This window comes from Chinchilla lanigera, unplaced genomic scaffold, assembly GCF_000276665.1.
Source record: "Chinchilla lanigera isolate Chin_1 unplaced genomic scaffold, ChiLan1.0 scaffold00127, whole genome shotgun sequence".
Lineage (NCBI taxonomy): Eukaryota > Metazoa > Chordata > Mammalia > Rodentia > Chinchillidae > Chinchilla > Chinchilla lanigera.
The window spans coordinates 160,584-180,489 of record NW_004955528.1 but is presented as its reverse complement, the minus strand read 5'-3'; the positions used below and the strand labels follow the sequence as shown (position 1 = coordinate 180,489).

The 19,906-nt window shown below is 51.4% G+C and overlaps 2 protein-coding genes across 12 annotated transcripts in view; one reads left to right on the top strand and one right to left on the bottom strand.

The window, feature by feature from the left end:
• The window catches only part of Oprl1 (opiate receptor-like 1), a 22,843-nt gene extending 4,026 nt beyond the window's left edge, over nucleotides 1-18,817 (top strand). The window contains exons 1-4 of one of the 7 annotated variants that reach the window (XM_005409906.2): nucleotides 12,549-12,609; nucleotides 13,183-13,448; nucleotides 16,128-16,483; nucleotides 16,564-18,817. In XM_005409906.2, the coding sequence (XP_005409963.1) occupies nucleotides 13,216-13,448; nucleotides 16,128-16,483; nucleotides 16,564-17,087 (1,113 nt within the window). In that variant the 5' untranslated portion in view covers nucleotides 12,549-12,609; nucleotides 13,183-13,215 and the 3' untranslated portion in view covers nucleotides 17,088-18,817. Of the gene's footprint in view, nucleotides 1-81; nucleotides 571-11,506; nucleotides 11,560-12,359; nucleotides 12,632-13,182; nucleotides 13,449-16,127; nucleotides 16,484-16,563 lie in introns of those variants that run through there. The other 6 variants (XM_005409907.2, XM_013507514.1, XM_013507517.1 and 3 more) reach the window with 6 other exon arrangements.
• Nucleotides 1,225-5,110, bottom strand: Lkaaear1 (LKAAEAR motif containing 1). Of its 5 annotated transcripts, none has more exons than XM_005409905.2 (4): nucleotides 5,020-5,110; nucleotides 2,823-3,196; nucleotides 2,584-2,706; nucleotides 1,225-2,510 (listed from the first exon to the last, which is right to left on the bottom strand). In XM_005409905.2, exons 2-4 carry the CDS (start codon nucleotides 3,186-3,188, stop codon nucleotides 2,451-2,453), a joined length of 549 nt encoding a protein of 182 aa, XP_005409962.1. In that variant the 5' UTR covers nucleotides 3,189-3,196; nucleotides 5,020-5,110; the 3' UTR covers nucleotides 1,225-2,450. The 5 variants fall into 5 exon arrangements, with proteins under 5 accessions (XP_005409962.1, XP_013362974.1, XP_013362973.1 ...); XM_013507520.1 differs by lacking the exon at nucleotides 5,020-5,110 and adding an exon at nucleotides 3,964-4,034; XM_013507519.1 differs by lacking the exon at nucleotides 5,020-5,110 and adding an exon at nucleotides 3,954-4,024.
• Nucleotides 18,818-19,906: the final 1,089 nt, after the last annotated feature.

Genomic DNA, 19,906 nt, shown 5'->3' with positions numbered 1-19,906 from the left:
GCCCCGCGCTGCCCCGCCGGGAGCCTTAGCCCGGGTGGCCCGCAGGATAAGGCACTCGGCGGGCGGCACAAGTTTAGCCCCATTCTGCTCAGCGGGCCCTTCTAGGCTTTCCGTCACTCGAGAGCCGACCCCAGGCGCTACTTGTTCTGTTGGGCCAAAAGAGGTCCCTGGGAAGGAGTGATTGGTGGTCCTTGCCTTTCTGAGCAAAGTGGAGACTTCACATAAGCTCGTCATTCATTTGGCAACTATCTGGGGTCCCTGCGTGTCAGGTAGTGAGCCAGACAGACCAGCCTGGAGCTGACTGCTAGGGGCTGGATTGGGTGAGGGATCCGACAAGAAATGGACCAGGCGAGAGCTGAGAGCAAGGCATTTCCACGGTGCTCATGGGGCTTGGCTGAGTGAAGAGCAGTTGGGCAAGCGCCTGAGGACTGCCAGGCTGCCTGAGATGCTGTGTGCCCAGGGTTCACAGAACCCTCCGGCTGCTACGCTAATAGGACAGAGTGTGGGAGAGGCCAGGAAGCCGGTCCGCACAGGAGGCAGCTGCTCTTGTCCAGGTAACAGTCTTGAAAGGTAGGTGCTGGTGAGGACAAGGAAGCCTGGCAGAGATGGGCCAGCGTCCTGCAAGGCCACACCGCCAGACTGACACTGCTCTGCACGCACGGTGGGAAATGCAGCTGTGTGCAGCTGGCAGTGGGTGAGGCTCAGCACACTTTCCTCCCCTCCGGAGCCCATTTTCACTGTCCTCTGGCACCTCAGGCCTGCTGCCGGCCCCTTGCAACACAGCAATCCCCAAATTCAAGGAGGAGCCCAGGAAGGCTGGGTGGGTGGTGATGGGGGATAGGACTTGAACCAGGAGCATCAGGTAGCTCCAGAACACAAGCCCCCGTCCGTGTTATGCTCCATTTGTTAGGCCTTAGCTCACAGGCTTTGCTTTTCTGTAGGCCTTTCTGCGGGCAGAAGCATCCTATGCCACCTTGTCTAGCCTCTTCTGCAAAGCCAGCCCCTCCTTGGCATGGGGATCAAAGGGTATCCTGTGCCAGTCCTGGTGCAGAATTGTCTCAGGCCATTGTCTTTTTGGCCTTTAAGAGTGCTGGGCTTTGTTTTCAGCCTCTGTCCTCATGTACTCCTTTGGAGTACTGACTGCATAGGGTACTGTCCTGACACCCTTGAACAGCTCTGTGGCCCCCATTTTAAGGATGAAGAAATACAGGGCCAGAGAAGTGATGAAATAAATATGTCACTTTACTAAGCAGATAAATTCTTCTAGGCACTCTGTAAATACCCAAGAGACAAAATGCTGGGCTCCAGATGGTAGGGAGCTTGGCAGGAGAAGCCCAGGAGGCCCACATCAGGGTGTGAGGGGCTGCTACTGGTGAACAAAGAGATTGCTCCCCTTCCTTGTCTGCTCCTGCCAAGCCCACCATCTTTCTGGCCCCTCATCCTACCTCCCTCTCTCTGAGACTGTGCTCCCCCGTGAGCTGCTGCTGACTTGTGATCTCTGCACAGTCTGGCTTGGATCAAGGCCAGGGCACTAATAGCCTGCAGTGGGCAAAGGGTCAGGTACCGGGGGAGCAGGGCTGGCTGAGGGGGCAGAGGTTCTAAAGGATTGGGGGATGGCCACCAGTGAATGTGTTGCTTGGTGGACTCCAGGTCTGACTTCAGCCTTTTCCTCCAGATCTGTCCTCTGCTCCCTGCAGAGCCAATGGAAATCTCTTGGCAGGGACTGGGGCTGTGTGTTTCCCTGTAGCTCTCAGCTGTGTAGCCTTCTTGACAGGGGCTGGGAGGAAGGGCCTAGAGGAGCCCCAGGTTCTGCAAAGAGCCCACCCTGGAGAAAAAAGAGCTGCCCAGAAACCAGGGGCTTTCTAGAGTCTAGCGGTCTTGAAGGGTTCAGGCTTGTTTGTCAGTGGGGCACAGGAGATTATCATTCAGGATGAAAAGAAGACCAGAGGATGGGTCTTTTGTCCTCTCCCTGGGGCACCCCTTCCACTGGCTCTAGGTCTCCACCTCTGGGCACAGGTGGTAACCCTCCAAAGGCTAGCTTTGGCTTGTGTAGTCAGTCTCTCTCTCCCAGAGTGCCACCATGTGCAGGGGATGAGTGCCTTTCTGGGCTTCTGGGGGGCACTGGTGTGAGGCAGGTTCTCCTGACTTCTTCTGCACTGGGGGTCTCTGGTGGTCCCCCAGGACACCAGATATCGGATAGGGGAGGCTGGGATTGGGGGATGGGCTGTCCTCACCATACTACTTTGACACCCACCCTCTCACATCTCCTTACTTTGTAGGGGAGCCCCACTGCTGTCCCTGGTGTCTGTGATCGCTGGTGTAGGACAGTCAGTGTCCATACTCCCCCTTCTCTGCGGGGGCCTGGGGACTGCGAGGGAAAATACCAGAGAGCCCTTAGAGAAGAACTTTATGTACGAGGGTGGGGCGAGGCCGCACACTCTAGTTCGCTGTCACCGCGGGAAAATGCTGCCATCCACGGCTTCCTCCAGGATGGTCTCCACGTGCCGCCTCTGCAGGGACAGGGCTGGGGCTAAGTGTGTGTGGAGACGCGGATCTCCTGCCCCTCCCCGGGCTTGCCCGCACCTCTTGCCGGTCCAGAGGATCCCGGATCCGCGTCGGCTTTAGCTGTGGCGGCAGGAACAGCTCGAGCCGGATGGCAGCGCGCGCAGAGCCCTGCTGCCGGATCAGGAGCGTGATCTCCTCCGCCTGCGGGCCCGGGCGGGTGAGCTACGCTGCGCCGAGACCCCTGCGCCCGCCACCCGCCCTCGGGAAAGCGCTGCGTTAGCCCCACGCGGTGTGCGCCGGCGCTCCCGGGCGCCTACCCGCATGCGGATGTAGCGTAGCCTCAGGGCGCGCACGCGTCCGCGGGCCTCCGCCGCCTTGAGCACGCCCAGGAGCAGGTTCGCGCGCCCCACGGGCCGGTCCCGAGGCTGCGTCCAGGCGCGCGGGTCGGGCATGCTGTACCCCAGCTCCGCCGACTCGCGCGGGAAGATGGTGGCGGCCGCGTCCCTGTCCTCGAGCAGGTCGCTGAAGAGCAGGTGGTGGCGGCGTTGCTTGAGGGGCATGGCCGCGAGCGCCTCCAGCGTCAGCGCCCAGCCAGGCCTGGGGGCCTCCGTCGCAGCCGCCCCCTCTGCGCGCGGCTTGCCGGGTCCCGCTCCTGGCGTGCCCTTCGCTGCGCGCCGCGGCATCTTCCCGCCTGCGGAGGGACCGACACGTCCTGCGGCGCCGACCCTCGCCGGGCACGCCCCTCGCCGCGCACGCGCACCTCCGCCTGTCCCCATGGGCGCCCTCGCACGTGCGCCTAACACCTACGTCCTGCAGTTGCTGGGATTTCCAGACGTGCTCAGGACTGTAGAAATTGCCCGTCCCGCCCCAGTGGCTGTCCCTTGAGCTGGGAAAACTCGGCTCCCCGAGGGCGACCTTAGGCCCCACCAGGGGCTGGGGGCCGCGAGGAACTGCGTGAGGCCAGGCTTCAGGGCCCACATTGGTGGTCACAGGGTGGTCGCCCTCACACCCGGGTCTGTCCTGCTCGTACTGGCCCCAGGACTGCAGCCTTAGTGTTCAGGGTAGGGCCGGAGGGCGTGGTCCTGCCTGTGTGTCTGCGCCTATCCGTGTGGGTGTGCGTGTGTGTGGGGTTCGCGTTTGTGTGGGTGGGTGCACACGTGTGCTGGCAGGCTCGGGGTCCAGTGATGGCTGGCTCCCTGCAGGGGCATCCCCATCTCTTGGCCGGCCCCCTGCTAGGTCTAGATTTGGGGAGCAGAGTCCAGGGAGGGCGTAGGGGAGCGGGAAAAGGGAACCCAGCCCGACGTCCTCTCTGGCACCAGCCCACAGCGCCCCCACCTGATCTCCGGCCAGGTCCTTTTCTCGGTGGACCACGCGTCCCTCCTCCCAAACCCCAAATCCCCACCCCATCGCCAGCTCAACCGTCAAGTCTCCCTGCCCCTAGTCCGCACACCGCAATACTTTTCTGGCTTCTCTCCGGAAACCTTCAATTCAGCCGGACTCTCAGGGCTCTGTGAAGCGGTTGCTCAGCAACCTGGATTCCCGCCCCTCCCCCCAACCCCGAGAGGGCCGGGCAGCCCCTTAAGAGGGGCCTGGGCCTGGGCCTAGAGCTCCAGACGACCGCCCCAGGCCTCCCCTGACCGTCCGACCTCCGAAGTGACCGTGGGGCTTTCCAGCCTGGGTCGCAGCGCACCATTCTGGGGGCTGTGAACCCGAGGTTCCTGGTTGGAGAGGTCTTTGGGGCTGGTCTACGGGACAGGAGCACAGCTACGAGGGCCTAGGTGGCCGAGGCTCTTTCTCTACGGATGCTCTGGGGACAGAGCTGGGGACTCCCCACTTCCTCTAGGGCAAGTTTAAGTTCTCGGATCTAGGTGTTTCCCCAAACCAGACCTGGGTTTTCCTAAACGCTAAATCTCGGCCTTCGGTTGTACTCGTTTTCTCTAATCCATTTGTGCGTGTCTTATTTCATACTATGTAGTAACTACTGTAATTCAATCTAGTAACTCTATATTCATTCATTAATCAAAGTATTCACATGGTCATCTCACAGTTCAAGTTAGGCTAAAATTGGAACGTTGAATCCATAATATGTTGACGTTTATGTTACTTCTCACCCTAATTTGTAGATGAGTGATGGTGCCTTGTGGAGTTTAGTGCCTGAGCCTGCAGGTAACTGGCGGAGGACTGAGTCTCACCGGAGGTTCTGGCCTTTCTGCAGGATGCGATTCTCATTGTTTTTGGAAGCTTCCCCTGGCCTCTCAGTGAGAGGCTAACCCGTGACTCTGTAACCCATATTGATGAGCCTGCACGCCCATGCCGCAGCTGGGTGGAAAAAGGGCCCCTCCTTTCAGCCCCCGACCTGACACAAGTAGTGTCCTCAGAAAGCCCTTCTTCATGGTGCCCCCTTCTCTCCTTATGTGCTCTGAGGGGTGGCCTGTTGAGGAATGCTGCTGGGCAGAGGAGGAAGCAGAGAGTAGGGGAGGTTTACCCACAGGCCATCTCCTCTAAGCAGCCTACCTAGGTGAGTCCTTTGCGGCCGGGATCTGGGCCCTTCTCCCAGCCTCCTAGGGTCCAGGCCAGATGAACGGACAAGGGTGAGAGGCTTGCAAGCTTGGTGATGTGGTGGTGGTGGGGTCACAAAAGGAGCTGGTGGGGGGGGGCTGGGGATTTAGCTCAGCGGCAAAAGCGCCTGCCTGGCAAGCGCAAGGTCGTGAGTTCGGTTCCGGTACCGGAGAAAAAACAAACAAACAAAAAAAAAACAAAAGGAGCTGGGGAATGTTCTGTTCTCCTGAGAGAAGGAACTGTGTCACTTTCTCTTTTCTTTCAATCAGATTTTATTGGTGCAGTTTAGATATACATAATGATCACATTCATTGTAGAGAATTTGTACCTATGCGTGATATAACTTGATTCTTTTTTTCCCATTCCTCTACCCTCCCTTCAACCCCTCCTCCCCTTCCTATGTACAAAAGCTTTGTTTCCAGTCTTTCCTTCTTCTCTCATATTTTTACTTTTCTTTCCTATCCCTCTCCCTGCTTGTTCCTCTCCCCATTTGAACATTTTCTTCCTATTTCACAATACCTGTTATACATTTTGGTCCTTTTATACTTTCGGTTTCTCATACCGGAGAAACAATGCAGTGTTTACACGTGTGTGTTTGATTTATTTCACTTAAGAGCATGGTCTCAAGGTGCATCCATTTTCCTAGAAGTGTCTCAAGCATATCCTTCTGTATGGCAGAGTAGTACTCTATGGTATAGAAAAACCCTGCATCTTCTTTATCCATTTACCAGTAGATGGGCACCTGGGCTGTTTCCAAGATTTGGCTATTACAAACGTGCCACTATAAATGTGGGTGTGCATATATCGCTGTGGTATGATGTTTTTAATTTTTTCAGGACGATACCAAGGAGGGGAATAGCTGAGTCAAATGGAACCTCTAGTCCTAGTTTTTTGGGGAATCTCTGCACTGATTTCCATAGTGGTTGCACCAGTCTACATACCCAGCAACTGTGGAAAGGAATTCCTTTTCCCCCATAGTCACTCCAACATTTGTTATTGGTTGATTTCTTGATAATAGCCATTCTTTCTGGAGTGACATGGAATCTCAGCATTGTTTTAATTTACATCTCTCAAATGACCGGTGATGTTGAACATTTTTTCATATATTTATTCGCTATTTGTACTTTTTCATCTGAGAAGTATATATGCATCTCAGATGCCCATTTTGGACTGGGTTTTTAAGTTTGGGGATCTGATTTTTTTGGGTTCTTTATATCTTCTTGATAGTAATTCTTTGAGGACTAGCTGGCAAATTTTTTTTTTTTCCCGGTGTATGGGTTGTTTCTTCACTCTGTTGATGGTTTCTATTGCTATGTAAAAGCTTTTCAGTAAGATGAGATCCTAGTTGTTGATTCTTTGTGATATATAATTCTTTGATCCAGTTTGACTTTAGTGTATGGCAAAAGATATAGGTCTAATTTTAATCTTTGGCATGTGCAAAGCTAGTTTTTCCACCACCATTTATTAAAGAGGCTATCTTTCTTCCAATGAATGTGTTTGGCACCTTTGTCAAAGATAGGGTGGCTAAGTATGTCTAGGGTTGTTTCTGCATCTTCTAATCTGTTCCATTGATCCTCACGCCTGGTTTTTTTTTTTTGCCAGTACCATGCTGGCAATTATCTCAATAGCTTTGTAGTATAATTTCAAGTAAGAGATTGTGATGCCCCCTGGCTTGCCTTTGTTGCCCAGAATTGCTTTTGCTATTCTAGGTCTCTTCCGGTTCCAAGTGAATTTTATAATTGTTTTCTTTAATTCTGTGAGATATACTGTTAGACTTTTGATCAGAATTGCATTAAATCTGTATAACAGTTTTGAAAGTATGCCCATTTTTACTATATAGGTTCTTATCCAAGAGCAAGGGATATCTTTCCATTTTTTGATATCCACTTCAATCTCTTTTTTCAAAGTACTGCAGTTTTCAGTGTAGAGGTCTTTTACTTCCTTAGTTAGATTGATTCCTAGGTATTTCACTTTTGGGGGATGCTATTGTGAAGGGTGTTGTTTCCCTAATTTTTCTCTCTGTGAGTTTGCTATTTTGTACAGGAAGGCTATTGATTTTTGAGTGTTGACTTTGTATCTAGTTATGCTACTGAATTTGCTTATTAAATCTAGAAGTCTTTTGGTGGAGTTTTTGGGGTCTTCTATGTAGAGTATCATGTCACCCAAGAATAATGATAACTTAATTTAACTTCTTCCTTTCCTATCATTATTCCTTTTATTTCTTTCTCTTGTCTAATTGCTCTGGTTCAAGTTTCCAGAACTATGTTGAATAAGAGTGGTGACAGTGGACATCCTTATCTTTTCCTGATTTTAGAGAGAAAGCTTTCAGCTTTTGTCCATTTAGTATGATGTTGGCTGTTGGTTTGTCATAGATGGCTTTTATCAGACTGAGATAAAGACCATCTATTCCAATTTTCTGTAGGCTTTTTGTCATGAATGGGTGCTGGACTTTGTCATAAACTTTTTCTTCATCTATTGAGATGATTATATGGTTTTTGTATGTTGAACCATCCTTGGGATGAATCCAACTTGGTCATGATATATAATCTCTTTGATGATTTGCTACATTCTGTTTGCCATTATCTTATTGAGGATTTTTGCATCTATGTTTACTAGGGAGATTGGCCTGTAGTTCTCTTTCTTAGTTGGGTCCTTTTCTGGTTTTGGAATTAGGGTAATGCTTGCTTCCAGGAAGTATTGCTTTTGGGAGTATTGCTTGTTGGGAGCTGATGGAGCTAGATATTGGTCATATGTGTGAGGGCAGGACAGAGCCAGAGTGCCTCAAGCAGTCAAGCTACCTCAGTCTTTAGAAAGACATCCTGCCTGGACAATTACAGTCATTAGTCGCTAGGCAACATTACCTCTTCTGATACTAACTCTGCAAGTGTATAAAATAAATGCCCTTATTGTTGAAGTCAGTCCTCTTGCCCATCAGATAGGAGGTAACTGTACCTGAATCCGGCTATTGTCTCTTGTCTTTATTTTCTAAATCCTTTCACGGTTTTCTCCCGGGGACCACTGAGAGACCACTGAGTCCCACAATTGCTTCCTTTTCAGTTTCATTAAAGAGTTTGAGAAGTAGTGGTGTTAGGTCTTCTCTAAATTTCTTGTAGATTCAGCAGTGAATCTGTCAGGGCCTGGGCTTTTCTATGTTGGTAGGTTTTTAATTACATCTTTGATTTCATTGATTGATACTGGTTTATTTAGGATTTTTATATCTTCTTGATTCAGCTTTGGTAATTCATATGTATCTAGGAATCTGTCCATTTCTTCTGCATTTTCCATCTTCTTAAAATACAAGTTTTCAAAGTAAGCATAGATAATCTGGATTTCTGCAGGGCCTGTAGTGATTTCACCTTTCTCATTCCTAATTGTGTGGATTTGAGTCTTTTCTTTCCTTTTTTTGATAAGGTTGGCTAAGGGTTTGTCAATTTTATTTAATCTTTCAAAGAACCAACTCTTTGACTGATTCTTTGTATTGTTTTTTTAGTCTCCAATGCATTCATTTCTGCTCTGATCTTTATAATTTCTTCCCTCTTGGGCTTGGTCTGCTCTTCTTTTTCTGGAAGCTTGAGATTCAACATTAAGTTGTTTATTTGAGCTCGCTTTGTTTTCCTGGTATAGGTATTCACTGCTATAAATTTCCCTTGTAGGACTGCTTTCATTGTGTCCCGTAAGTTCTGGTATGTTGTATTGTTTTTATCATTTAATTGTAGAAACTGTCGAATTTCTTCTTTAATTTCATTTGTGACCCACTGGTTGTTCAGGAGGGTGTTGTTTAATTTCCACGTGTTTATGATGTTTTTCCTGTTTTTGTACCTTTGAAAAACATCAATGGTTCCTCCCCCTATTCCCAGCAAGGACTCTTAGAGGCCCAGTGCATTCTGGGCACAGTGGAGGCCTGTGGTTTTGCTAGGAGGGAGGTATTTCTGCATGTGTGGGGTCCAGCCACTGTTCTGTGCCCAGTACTCCTGTGTTCTTTGAAGACCAATGGAAATCTAAACGTGTGTTTATTTGCACCATGTCCTAAAAATAAAACCTCAAAATTAAATTAATAAACTGTATTCAATGACTACAAAGTTAACATTACATTGAAAAGCTGCAATTCAATTCTTTTGTTGTTATACATAACTTTTGTTTATTTTTGCAGTGCAGGGCATTGAGTCCAGGCCCTCATGGATGCTAGGCAAATGCTGTACCCCTGAGCTATACCCTCAGCACTGTATATGAATTTTATAAAGTTAAAATCACAAGGATGAAGTGGTTTATTTTGATGAAACTCAGAGCTGTTAAAATTCTTTCTTTTTTTTTAACTGAGTGTGGCTTGGTGACTGAATTCCCCAGGCAGTGGCTGTCCCCAGTGGAGCTGCCACATCCTCTGCTTTGATCCCTGTCTCTGGTGCTGAGGGCAGGACTGGTGAACCATGTGGGGAGGGCGATGGGCAGACAGTATCTCTACCCAGGCAGTGAGGGCCAGAACTCCAGTCAGCCTGTTTGGGCCAGAGGCTATGAGAGTGAGGTGTGTTTGCCCTGTTTGCACATTTGAGTATCCTTCTGGGATCCAGGCCTGCCCACTTGCCCATGACATCCACTGTAGCCCTGTAAGCATCAACTGCAATCTGTGGATGTGTGCTCTGTGCTGTCATTTGTGTGAGGTTCATGTCCTGGGCTATTGCTGGTGCTCCTGCATGTTTGCTTTGCCTGCCCATGATGTGTGGATTGGTGAGGCATTCTCTTTCCTGCTGACTCTTGTGGATACTGGCTCTGCCTTTGCTCCTCTGGTGGAGCCAGCTGCCCTTGCTGAGTTCCAGTCAGGGGTCAAGAGAAGCCTGTGCCATTTCCTCTCACTACCAGTTTCCTTTTGTGGGATGCAAATTAATATCCTATCCGGGCCACTCACCTTCAGAGAGACCAGGTGACCCATCTTTCCCTCTGAGACTGTAGTTGAGAGGTCGAGAAGCTGCCTCCACCTGGTCTCTGTGCCAGGCTTGCTGACCCACTCTCTTGGATATATCTGTCCAGCCCCGAGCTCAGGGGCCCACCTGGCAGCCATGTAACTGAGTTGCTGTGTGGGTGGGGCTGTGGGCAGGGAAGAGACAGGACTGGAGCTGGCTAGGGGCTGGGACCTGTTGCAGGTGGGGCAGGACAGGCACAGAGAAGAGAGGAGCAGGCTCAGGACCACATGAGAGGAGCAGACCAGCTACCTCTGTGGCTGTGCTTATCCTCACAGCATCTTCTCTCCACTTTGGGCCTGAGCTGCTAGGAATTGAGGCTGTAAAGTGAGCAGGTAGGTAGGGGTAGCTGGGCTGGGGGCCCCAGGGTGGCTGGGGAAAGAGCTGCAGGAGTCAGAGCTTCCAGAGTTCCTGCCTGCCCAGCCTCCTGAGGTCATGGGTCAAGCTTGTCTGAAGAGTGTGTGCACTTGCACGCATGTCCCTGGTGTCTAAGAGCCTGGGCCTGTGTCTGCCTGTTCTCACAGACATCCCTGCTGCTGTAATCAGGGATTGAAAGGGAGTAAATTTAATACAGGACACGTAATTTATAGGACTTAATATTATTCACCCAAAAAGTCAAAGGCAGAAGACTGTGAGAGATTTGTCCACGTGCTAGAGACTGGAGGAATCCAGCTGAGGGCCTGGACCCCATGGTGATGTCTTGCACAAGTCCAGCTGAAGACCTAGAGCCCGTGGCAATGTCCTATGCAAGTCCATATCAAGGATCTGCACTGGGAAGGCCCAAAGGCCAGTGGTGGAAGCGAAAGTCTGTGCTAGTGGGGTGAAGAATCTGTGCTACAAGACTGAGGAATCTGCATTGGAGCCAGGAAACAATGCTTTAGGTGAAGACCAGAGCTCCCTGGAAGAGAACAGCAGCCATTTCCAGTGAAGCGAGGACCCGAGCTTCTCCGACCATGAGAACAGCTTGGTTTGTATCAGAAAAACCAAGGATGGCAAGCTTCACCAGGAGAATCAACAGCACACCATCTTCCTTTTCAGTTCTCCTTTTATGGTGTTGGCAACAGTCCTCAGGTGGGCCTTCCACACCCAGAGTGACACTGACTCAGTTAGCTGGGCATTCCAAGTTGACCATTAGTTAATCCTCCACAACTGCTCTCTCTTGTGTCTACTCATGTTCCTTCGTGCACCTTGTCATGAGTTTATTTGTGTGTGTGGCCCCTGTGTGTATCCCTGAACATGGGCCTGCATCTCTGAGTTAAGCCTGTGTCTGTGTATATTTAAAGGACTGTGTCTCCTAAGTGACCATGTGTCCCTCTGAGTCTTAGCTTCAGTGGAGATGCAGAGACAAGTCCTGAGGGACAGCTTAGGATGCTGAGTCCTGGGCATCAGCCTGCTCCAGCCTTTCCTGATTTTACAGGTATCTTAGCAACACTGTTGCCAGTTGCCTAGCAACCAGGTTCCCATCCTTGAAGGATCAGGGTCTGGCTGATGGGGGAGGTCTGGCTCTCTGTCACAGCTTCTGCAAAAAGAACGCCACAACCAGGTGGGGTCTGGAAACCAATGCAGGGGTCACCCACATGGCTTTAACCTGTGATCTTTCATCTTAGTGAACTGTACTTGTAACCTTCTTGCTGGCAAATAGCAGGTCCACCTGAAGGAGCACATTATTAGTGTTATGAGGGCTTATTAGTATTATTAGGGCTCATCTCTGAGGCCCCTCCTTGTAGAGGTGCCCTTGGTGTGGCTTTTACTCCTCTGTTGACAGGTGGCTTCAGATTGCTGCAGTTTTGTGTTCAGAGTAGGCTCAAGCAGCACAAAATAGGTATGGCAGCAGTACTGGGTCCTGGGCCCAGGCACCCTCTTACTTGTTTACAAGACTCTGACCTTCTGAGAGCTGGCCAGGCCAGGGCACCATCATCTGTTCACCTGCTGTGACTTGGCTACTCTGGGGGCCTGGCTGAGGGGTCAGTTGTGGACTGGGAAGTCCAAAACAGGTGGACTGGTATAGATTCTCCAAAGCTGTGTCTGTGTATATAGAGGTCCTACATCTGCCTCTGAGTGAGCACATCTCTGTGCATTTCCCTGAGTCTAGTCCCTGTGTCTGAGTCTGTGACCTGTGTGTGTGTGTGTGTGTGTGTGTGTGTGTGTCTGAGTTCCTGTGTGTGTCTCCAATTCTGTGTTTATGAGTCTGTGGACATCTCTGTCATATGTCCTAGCCAATGGGTGTCTTTGTCTGGGGTGTTTGAGTTCATATTTTTCATGTGCCCCGATCTTGTGTGTGTCTCATCTGCGTGGGGCCAGGTGGCCTCGTTGGGTGATCCTCCCTCCTGAGGACCCCCTCCTCTAGCCTGCACAGCCCCTCCCGCTCGGAGCTGTAGCCTCTTCCCTGCCCCCAGCTCCTGGCTGCCGCACTTGCTGCTGCTGCTGCTGCTGCTGCTGCTGCGTCTAGTCTGTCGTTTGCTGAGAAGGAGCAGCCGCCACAGCTCCATCGCAACCCTGCGCTGGGCTGGCCAGCCCTGTTCCACAGCTACCCTTCTGTCCTTCCTGCTGAGGGTTAGAGTCTCAGTCCTACTGCCCCGAGGACATTTTGGAGGTGAGGGTCTACGCTGCAGGAGGTAAGGGGAGGTCCTGCTGCTACTGCGGGTGTGGCTAGGCTGTTCAGCAGGGCTGGGAGGGGCAGGAGAAAGCTGTGCCTAGCTGCCTGTGCCCCAGGCACATCTGAGCTTATCTCAGGCTGTCTTGTGCCTGGGTGTGCCTGAGGGTATTTTGGACATTTTTGTGTTGACATGTGTGCATCCCTGCTTCTGTGAACACCCGGTGGCTATGTGTCCTTGAGTCTCAGTGGGTGGATGCGCATCCTTGTGTAACCATGTCTGCACAGTCCATGTGTGAGTCTGTAGATGTGACGTGAGGTGTCCAGCTGGGTGCATGTATGTCCGTGTTTCCTGAATCCCTGTATGTGCACATGCCCTCCTGTCTGTATGTGTCTTTGTGTGTGTGCATGTGTGCCTGTGTCCTTACATGAGTGCATGAGTGCTTGTGTACAGGTGCCCATGGGGGGGGGGTCCCAGTACTACTGGGCTGCACTCTGGGCTATGCTCTGAGCACTGGGCAGGTGTGGTCCAGTACTGTGGTCATAGTCACTTGTTTCTGTGCCCTGTGTCAGGTTCTGTGCTGAGTGGCTTTGCAGAGTGACAGTATGGAGTCTCTCTTCCCTGCCCCATTCTGGGAGGTCCTCTACGGCAGTCACCTTCAGGGCAACCTGTCCCTTCTGAGCCCCAACCACAGTGTGCTGCCCCCCCATCTGCTGCTCAATGCCAGCCACAGTGCCTTCCTGCCTCTTGGGCTCAAGGTCACCATCGTGGGGCTTTACCTGGCCGTGTGCGTCGGGGGGCTGCTGGGAAACTGCCTCGTCATGTACGTCATCCTCAGGTAGGCTGGACCCCACAAAAGTCCCTGTGAGTCCCACATAGCTGTGGAGGGGGAAACTGAGGCAGGAAGCTGTTGTAGTTGGATTTGAACAAGTGGAGATTTCCTGCTTTCCCCCATTAAATTCCTTTCTTCCCTGTCCTGGGGGCAGAGTCAACTCTGAGGTCCTGGAAGGTCATCTTCTCTGCTTGTCTGTCACCCTGAGCCTTGGTTTAAACCACAGGCAGGCTCCGTGCCAGCTGATGGTGTTAATAGCCTCATGAGATCCCACAGTGACCCCGAAGAGATGGCTCTCGTGACCTGTTTTCTCAGATGGGCAAAGGGTGGCACAAAGATGGACACTACGATGAACCCAAAGCTCCTTCTTTCTGGCTGCAGGGCTTCCTACTCATGGTAGTCAGCTGTGGCTGAGCCCGTGAGCTGGTGCTCAGATGGGAAGCTGGCACTGGGCAGTTGGGGTGGTGGGGACAGAGTGGGAGGAATTGTGGGAAGCATCATGGTGAGATTGTGGAGTGTACCATGAGGGACACTATGGGGTGTACTGTGGCAGACAGTGTGGGGCTGCATGGAGTACAGTGCTGGACTGGGCAAGGAGCTTTGATGTGGGCAAAAGGGGAAGGATTCCTGGGCAAAGGACATGATGAACCCTGTGTTCTTGCAGGTAGGAGGGAATTGAAGGGGATTAGGGATAGCAGACAGAGTCTGCTGCCAAACAGGGGAGACTTAATTCTTCAGACATTAGGGAGCCATGGGAAACACTTGAGCAGGAAAATGACACAGCCAGGTTGGGTTTCTTCTTAATCCAGGACATTTTCCTAACTCAGATGTGACCTGAACAAGTGCTCAGGACTCGGTAGCAGTGGTTCCCCTTATGACCTTGTAGACCCCCAGGGGTATACACTACTGCCATCCTCAGGTATCCCTGAGCAAACTCTGTTCCCCAGTGGCCCTGTTTTCCTCATCTGGAAAGTTAGGAAAGTGGATCATATAACCATGTATACATATGTATGTGGTGTATACACTGGCCAGACAAGGTGCTAGGAAGAGCAGCTGTGACCCCCAGCACTGCCCTCCAGGGTCCTAGAGAGACTGTTCTCAAACCCTCCCTTCTTGGCTGGAGGATGTGCCATGGACCAGCCATGTGCAGTTACTGTCCCTCCTATGACAGGAGCTTTTCTCCTGTGTCTCTCTTATGCTCTGGAACATTGAAACTCTCAGAGCTACTTCTTGGACTGGGGTAAGCAAGAAAGGCCATCTTGACCCCCAGTGTCCCCAGAGAGTGATGCTCAGGAACTGCCATGGGCACGCTGGCTCAGGAGGCAGCACAATGTATTTTGAGCCAGTGGACTTTGGTGGTTGCTAGAAATTGGAAGCATCTGCTTCTGAGCCTCACTCTTGCTTTTTACCAACTCTAAGGCTACTTGAAGTGGGTGTGGTGGCACCTGTCTGTAATCCCAATAATTGGGAGGCTGAGGCAGGAGGATTATAGTGAGTTTGATGTCAGCCTGGGCTACATAAGTGAGTTCAATAGCAGCCTGAATTTCATAGCAAGCCCTGTCTCAAGGAACCACACAAAAACCAAAACAGAACAACAAAAAAAAAGATACTTAGATCTTCTGAGCCCCAGTTTCCACCTTCATAGAGTGAGGGTCAAAATAGCACTTAGGGATATCAAACGAGGTAAAACCCATGGGAAGAGAGTGGCATGGCTCTCTGCCATTGTCATTGCCACTATTGTCACTTAGTTGCAGTTCAGGCTTTTGGGCTTATTCTTTTTTTTTTTTGGTTTGTTTTGCTTTTTTTTACGGTACCTGGAATCAAACTCATGACCTTGTGCTTGCCAGGCAAGCACTGTGCCACTGAGCTAAATCTCCAGCCCCTGGGCTTATTCTTAATTTCTCTTTAAAAAGATAAAACTGAACCTCAGATGCCTTTATGGCAACTAAATTGACATGGAATATTGTCATCTCTGACACAATTGTAATCTCAGCTGAGGCAACACGATTATGAGTTCAAGGCCAGCTAGGACTGCATAGCAGGATTCTGTTTCAAAAAGCAAAATAAACGAAAAATGGTCATCTCTGGTACTGCGACTGCTTCCACCACACATACTTTTTAACCACTTGCAGTTTTCTAACCCTGTTCCAGGTGCTTGAATATAGTCAGACCCTGTCACTGCCCTGGATAGCAGTGTAGAGTAGGAAGCCTGTGTTAAGCTTTTATAGGCTTTGGGGCTGTTGGAAACCCTGGCAGCCACAGGGCCAGCAGGTGAGTCTGTGCGATGTCTTGAGGGAGACTTGAGGAGGAGGGCAGGTTCATTCTCTTGTGATTCCTACCCCTTTGCTCTTTTACAGTCAAATGCATGCTCTGGTACTCCACATGGCCTGGCATTTCCAAAGCAGATCAGTGTTTAAGGCGTGGAACCCTTTTGTATGTGTGAGGGTCCCTTGATGAGTTTGTTCAAACCTTTGCCCCCAGGCTGCATCTAGCATGACTTGCTCGGTCGGCCTAGGGCTGGGTCCAGGATTCTGCCATTTAACAAGCTCCCTTGGGGCTTTGACGTTCAGAGACTCAGGGCTGGTGTTCTTTGTGGTGGCCAACAAAATGAGCTTCTTGCCTTTTACTACTTTGTTCATTCAGAGTGGACAAATGAAATCGTTCTTGTCTCTGTCTTCTTTGCAGGCACACCAAGATGAAGACAGCTACCAATATTTACATCTTTAATCTGGCCCTGGCAGATACTCTGGTCCTGCTCACACTGCCCTTCCAGGGCACAGATATCCTGCTGGGCTTCTGGCCATTTGGGAATGCTCTGTGCAAGACAGTCATTGCTATAGACTATTACAACATGTTTACCAGCACCTTCACGCTAACCGCCATGAGTGTGGACCGCTATGTAGCCATCTGCCACCCAATCCGTGCTCTTGACGTCCGGACATCCAGCAAAGCCCAAGCTGTCAACGTGGCCATCTGGGCCCTGGCCTCTGTGGTTGGTGTTCCCGTTGCCATCATGGGCTCAGCACAGGTGGAGGATGAAGGTCAGTGGGGTGGGGCTCCTCCTTCTACCAGGCTCCTATGCCTCCGAGTGGCTCTCCTGACCCCATTTTTCTCCCTGCAGAAATCGAGTGTCTGGTGGAGATCCCGGCCCCTCAGGACTACTGGGGTCCTGTGTTTGCTGTTTGCATCTTCCTCTTCTCCTTTATTATTCCTGTCCTCATCATTTCTGTCTGCTATAGCCTCATGATCCGGCGGCTCCGTGGTGTCCGCCTGCTCTCAGGCTCTCGAGAGAAGGATCGGAACCTGCGGCGCATCACACGGCTGGTGCTCGTGGTGGTGGCTGTGTTCGTGGGCTGCTGGACACCTGTGCAGGTCTTTGTTCTGGTCCAAGGTCTGGGTGTTCAGCCAGGCAGCGAGACCACTGTGGCCATTCTGCGCTTCTGCACAGCCCTGGGATATGTCAACAGCTGTCTCAACCCCATTCTCTACGCCTTCTTGGATGAGAACTTCAAGGCCTGCTTCCGAAAGTTCTGCTGTGCATCTGCCCTGCACCGGGAGATGCAGGTGTCTGACCGTGTGCGCAGCATTGCCAAGGATGTGGCCCTTGGCTGTAAGACCACTGAGACAGTACCACGGCCCGCATGACTAGGCGTGGACCTGCCCATGGTGCCTGTCAGCCCGCAGAGCCCGTCTACTCCGAACACGGAGCTCACACAAGTCACTGCTCTTTAGACTGACACCTGAGCTTGAGCTTCTGAAGCCTTGGATAGTTTTCCACTTGGCCCAGGGATACTCAGTTCTGGAGGAGGACCTTGTGCACCATGGGACAGGTCAAAGCATTAGGGCTGCCTGTGTGGCCTCTGTAGGACTAAAGCTGCCGCCCTGAGTCAAGGGCAGAGAGGGTGTAAGAACACTGCCTGGAAGCACCCATTGCAGTCTCTGTGCACTCAGTGGATGCACCTGCCTGGGGCCTGCATTCACACTGCTTCACCTGACTTCTGCATCTTCTATCCCAGCCAGCTGAGCTTTGCACTTTCAGTGGCTCCTGCCAGAGGTGTAACGGCAGCTGTGCAGCTGTGTGTACAGTCTGTGCTGCATGTGGTCTGCATGGCAGGGCACCAGCTGCCCTCAGCTTTGCATGTCTCCGTAGGGCAGCCAGACAGGCTATGCTCACTGTCCAGGAGCATAGTGGGCAGCATTTCTTTGGGGGCAGCACTGTCCCTGAGCTGGAGCTGCCCCCTAGAGCACCTGCTTGTTCCGACTTTACCTGTGCAGCCAGGGATACCCTACTAAGGTTACACATAGTCCCCAGCTGAGGCCACAGGTGGGTCCTGGGCCCAATGCTTTCTGAAAGTTCTGTTTCTTCTGCATCATGTAGCCTGTGGATGTGGACCTGCCACTCAGCTGCTGCCTGTTTTGCCTGACCTTGGCTCTGCCCTGGGCCTGACTTCGTCCCTTCAGGAACCCACAGGATGCTCGGCCCCTGGAGCCTGTAATCCCCGGAAGTGTGAAGAACTATCATGCATAGACCATGTAGTGAGCTCTGGTTCTTGAGAAGCAGAGGGTGCCTGAGGAGGAAGGTGCCAGGTGACCACCTTAGGTTGCTCTGTTGCTCACAAAACAGAAGCTTCGTGTGCCTGCTTGTTCAGGGCAGGGTAGGGGAACATGATTTCTCCAGAAGTTCTCATGATCTCCCAGAGCCTCACTCTCTCAGAGCCTCTCTCGTCTCTGTTCTGCTTGAAGCCAGGGGGCAACAGTGATACAGCCGGAAGACCTGGTATCTTGGGAAAGGTGGCAGTGGAGATGTGTTCTTTTCATACTCCCAGTGACTGTCTACTTCATTTGCCAGCCTCTGGGTAAGGCCTGAGCTTGCTCCCAAATCAGAGGTTGGCTTTACGTGCCCAGCTGGTGTGAGAGGTGGAGTTTGGCAAGGCTTACTTGAGCCAAGCTGCAAAGACTCTGTACCTTGGGGACTCCCTGCTGTGGTCACCTAGAAAATCATCACAGCTTTGCAAATGCTCTTCCTGCAGATGAACTATTGAAGTACCTGCAACATTGGAAAGACTATTTTTCCACTGCAGTCTTGGTCAGGGGACCTCAAGAGACATGGACCTGAGTCAGGCTTCCATCTCAGAGCCCTGGCCACAGGGTTTATGCCTGAGGAGGGTGGGATGCTCTCTGTGATGGCTGTGGCAGAAGCAGCCTAGCTGCAGTGTTTTTTTGCCAAGAGTGAAAACTTTGTGAATTTGTGCTGGTATAACATGTCTATTTATATATTTATGCATGTGATGCGTGTCATTTCCCATGCATGTAGCCAGTCCTGAACCTGTTTCTTGGGTGATGAAGGAGGACCATAATAAACACTTGCTGACTCACCGGCCCCTTTCCTTAGAAGGTGATCCTGGCCCTGGCAATGTGGGGACTGGCTGGCTGCTGTGGCAATGTCTTGGGTTGGCATGTTGGGGGGAGGGGGCTATACAGCCCAAGCCACTGTCCTCTTGCCTGCTCTGTGCATCTCACAGGCTGGCTTTGTACTTGGCAGAGTAGCCGCTGCGAGGTACAGATGTGGTGAGAAGGAAGGTAGCTCATGGTGTGTTGCAGGGGTACCATTTTCCCTTTAGCCCAGTTTTTCCTTACACAACTGAGTGCCACCTCTCCCTGCCAGTTACTGGGGTGGTGCCCCTCCCATGCAGCAGGGCTCCCTTTACCCATTTCACCTCTGCAGATCCCACCCCTGTTCATTTCCCCTTCCTCAAGCAGATCTGACTGGAGTTTTGGTGATGCATGAAGACAGTGACTTATCTTGGTAGGCAGGCCAACTTGTGCCACAGGAATCTGCCTCTTGGCTCCTGTGTGGGCCCAGTTCAGCTCAGGATGGCCCCCAGGCAGATGACACTAACAGAGGGGCTTTGGAGAGTGTGGTAGGGTGTGGCTTGGGTCAGAGGACTGGTTTCAGGCAAGGCAGGGGGCTAGTGCTTACACACGTTTTAATGATGAATTGCTAGCTTGGGCTGCCATAATAAGGCACTTTAGACTGGCAGTTTAGTAATGACCAGTGGTGATTTTGAATGGTTCTGCAGGCGGAAAGCCCCAGTGCAGGGAGCTTTTGCCCTCAGTTCTGGTGACAGCTGTCTTTCCCTCTGTCTTCTGGTAGAAAGGGGCTCCAGAGCCTCGGGTACCTTTTGAATGAGGCTGCTGATTCCTCCGTGGAACTGATACCTCACAACCTGCTCATCTCCCAAAGATTTGCCTCCCAATGCTACCTCCCAGTGTTATGGGTCAGGGGTTAGTACTTCAGTGTATGAATTTGTTTTTTTTGGGGGGGGGACAAATAGTCCTTAATAGACACATTGCTATTCAAAAAAAATTCACCATCAAGGGAAAATTTGGGAGGAATAGGCTCCACTAGGGCAGTTATAGTTCCTTGGTGCCCAGAAGATGGTGTGGTTCTTGTGGAGATGGCA